The sequence below is a fragment of the Haliotis asinina genome, chromosome 13 (genome assembly GCF_037392515.1).
Source record: "Haliotis asinina isolate JCU_RB_2024 chromosome 13, JCU_Hal_asi_v2, whole genome shotgun sequence".
Taxonomy (NCBI): domain Eukaryota; kingdom Metazoa; phylum Mollusca; class Gastropoda; order Lepetellida; family Haliotidae; genus Haliotis; species Haliotis asinina.
Genome location: NC_090292.1, coordinates 41035444 through 41038594, shown reverse-complemented (window position 1 = coordinate 41038594; position 3151 = coordinate 41035444). Strand labels below are relative to the sequence as shown.

The following is a 3151-nucleotide window of genomic DNA, read 5'->3' as shown; positions in this document are numbered from 1 at the left end:
CCGGTATTTTAGACAAATTCTAATGTGAAGCAGATTAAAACTTTGGTTTTTTTCAGGCAGTGTGAAGGGCAACACGTCAACATGAGTCAGTGTTAGTGCAACACAGTTGTAATTTGTCAGGCAGATTCTGTGAAGCTCTCACAAAATGGCTGAATATCGAGCGACAGCGGCAGAACACACAACTACTACTGAGGCGGAAACTCATGAAGTATCCGTGACAGAGGTAAATGTCATCAGGTCAAAGGTTAACGGCAAGAGAGGGCACATAATTTAATCGAATATTACAAGTCTATCGGGGAAAACACTGCGTTGTTATGTTTCCCCAGACCTTCCATCGTCCCCGTCGGTGACAGGCTAAACACAGGTCTAGGTGTAAGCATTGCGTGAAGCAAACACTTGGTTCCCACAACGTTCATACTGCTTTACAGCAGCCATATAATATACATTTACACTATCTCATCTAGTTTCATAAGTCAGTTTAAAGTGATAAAATGAGAACTTACCCACCAATATCGTACGTCCTAACAAGAGCGACACCTCACTGCCACGAAGCACAGCTGCCAGCTATGACGTCAATGTGACGTGTTAGGTTAGGAGCACGACAACGTTTGGCGCTCGCCTGCTTGGACTGATCAACAGCTCTATGTGTAAATATTTCCACTTGTCCGATGTTTGCTGTCTAGTTTTGTTTTAGTTTTATGACAGTAGCATGTTACAACACAGTTCGCGTTACCTATGGCATGACAAAGGTATATTAGCATATCGGACACTACCCTAAATTGCATTAATTCACCGACTGTTTGTATCGCGTAATTCCTTATTTAAGTGTTTAAAAAGACGTCATATCTGGATATTAGTGGACCTCAAAGACTTAGGTGTAAATAACTGAGATCACTCTGTCAAACAAGGACATTGGGGTACTTGCATTGAGCGTATACTACTAAATATAACCTTGAAAGACAAACTGATGTTTTCTGAGCCAGTTACGTTAAGCATAGACAGGTATTCCCCATTTCAGTCTAGATGTGAAATACAGATACCCAGATACAGGGCACGCTGATTATTATAATGTATGTTGTGCTACGTGTAGACAGACATTCCCCAACTCAGTCTAGGTGTGAAATAGAGATACCCAGATACAGTGAACCCTGCTTATAATGTATGTTGTGCTACGTGTAGACAGACATTCCCCAACTCAGTCTAGGTGTGAAATAGAGATACCCAGATACAGTGCACCCTGCTAATAATGTGTGATTTTAAGAAGACAGAAATACTAAAATAGTGGCAGATTAAATCTGACTCAAAATGTTGTAGGACTTATGTGTCCTCTCAGGAGGACAATAATTTCACGGTATGATCCAGCATGATCCAGCATGATCCGGCATGGCGCCACCCACACTCACGTCGCAAGGATGTTCGGTTGTAGCCGACTTACAACAACCAGGCTAATGACCCGTTACAGACAGACAGGCAGGACGCAGGACAGGCCGAGGAGTGGCAGACCTCTGGCCACGAACCCAGCTGTAGATCGGTACCTGCGCACACTGCATTTGCGCAACCGATTTCTCACTGTGACGTCATCAGCAGCGACTGCCCTGGGTCATCGTATCAGCCGGAGGACTGTGTCCAGGAGACTTCTTCAGCATGGCATCCGAGCCTACAGACCCTACCGTGGTGTAGCACTGAGGCGTCAACATCGTCCCAGACAATGGGACAGAGTCTTATTTACAGACGGGAGCACCTCCTGAACAGACCTGATGGCAGGCAACGAGTGCATCGACGCAGAGGAGAGCGGAAAGCACGTTGCTGCGTGCAGGAGGTTGAGCCGTTTGGAGAAGGAGGCGTTATGGTGTGAGGAAGGATATGTGGTGACAGAAAGACAGATCTGGTTGGTTATGGATGGGAATTTGAATGGGCAGCGTTATATTGACCAAGTCCTTCGGTCAGTTGTTCTACACTTCCTGCAACAGAATCCAAGAACCGTCTTTCAACAGGACAACGCCCCATGTCACACAGTTCAACGTATTCAAGGCTTTCTAAACGCTAACAACGTTGTTGTCCTGCCATGGCCATCAAGCTCTCCTGATCTTTCACCCATTGAGCATTTGTGGGACCACCTTGGGAGACAGATTCGTGCCAGACAAGTCGCCCCAGTGAACAGGCAAACCCTCATGCAAGCTTTGAGGGAGGAATGGAACAGGATACCTCCTCACGTGATCAGACGTCTGAACTCATCTGTTCGACGTCGTGCTAGAGCCTGTATTGATGCCGGTGGTGACCACACTTGATAATGACTCACATGCGTGTCTCTGTGTCACTGACATTGTGTTATCTCATAAAACTGGAGTGATCGAATACAGGACATATAAATATAAATATCATGTGGTTTCACAATTATTGACCTCGTTTAATGAATTTGATGTTCCACAGTCTTCACCTATTTGTCTTCAAATTACAACATTGATGTTCTGTTCATGTTTTGTTATCTTTGATTAATTGGCTTCAACAATGTGGTATCGTTTCTTTTCGTATTGGCCAGTAGCAAGATCATTACACAATTCAATAATTTGTAGTAAAAATGGATGCTTGTGGGAAAGATTTTTAATAGCCTAAACGCACGAAAGAGTCTAAATAGAGTGTATACTGTTAATGTTTCGGGTGTTATATATTTAAGAGCTCTTAATATAGCGTTTGCTTCTGCAGTAAAAAAAATAGAGCTGTTACATGGTATTCTAGACGATATTGTGAATAATGCAGAACATCACTAAAACTGGCATATTTGTATCGTTTTTGTGAGCTTTAGTGAACACGTCAACTAATACATCAGATACATCTACTGACATTATTTCAAACACCGTTTCAAGCAAGTATCTTTTTGGAAAATTATGTCCACACATTCCTTCTTGTATATTGTAGGACACAATACCCCAATACAAATGGAAAATACAGATGCTATTCAAAATGCATTGAATACCAAATGAAGACTCTATATACCGAATATGAATGATAAGAGTTATTGATACACACAGTGCCTCACTTTTGTTTCATATCATTTGCGATACAGGATGTAATAAAGTAAAACAGGCAAAACCACTATCATTTTAGAGTTCAAATGACCCTTCTAAATCTTTTTTTAAATATATGACATATG

The 3151-nt window shown here is 42.3% G+C and overlaps 1 protein-coding gene across 1 annotated transcript; it reads left to right on the top strand.

The window, feature by feature from the left end:
- The first annotated feature begins 1373 nt into the window (after positions 1-1373).
- Positions 1374-1748, top strand: LOC137259548 (uncharacterized). Its single transcript, XM_067797177.1, has one exon. The coding sequence runs from the start codon at positions 1374-1376 to the stop codon at positions 1746-1748; it is 375 nt and encodes a 124-aa protein (XP_067653278.1).
- The last annotated feature ends 1403 nt before the right edge of the window (positions 1749-3151 follow it).

Excerpts from the sequence above, each read along its gene's own strand:
- LOC137259548 (XM_067797177.1), top strand. The coding sequence starts at position 1,374 with ATGATCCGGCATGGCGCCACCCACACTCACGTCGCAAGGATGTTCGGT.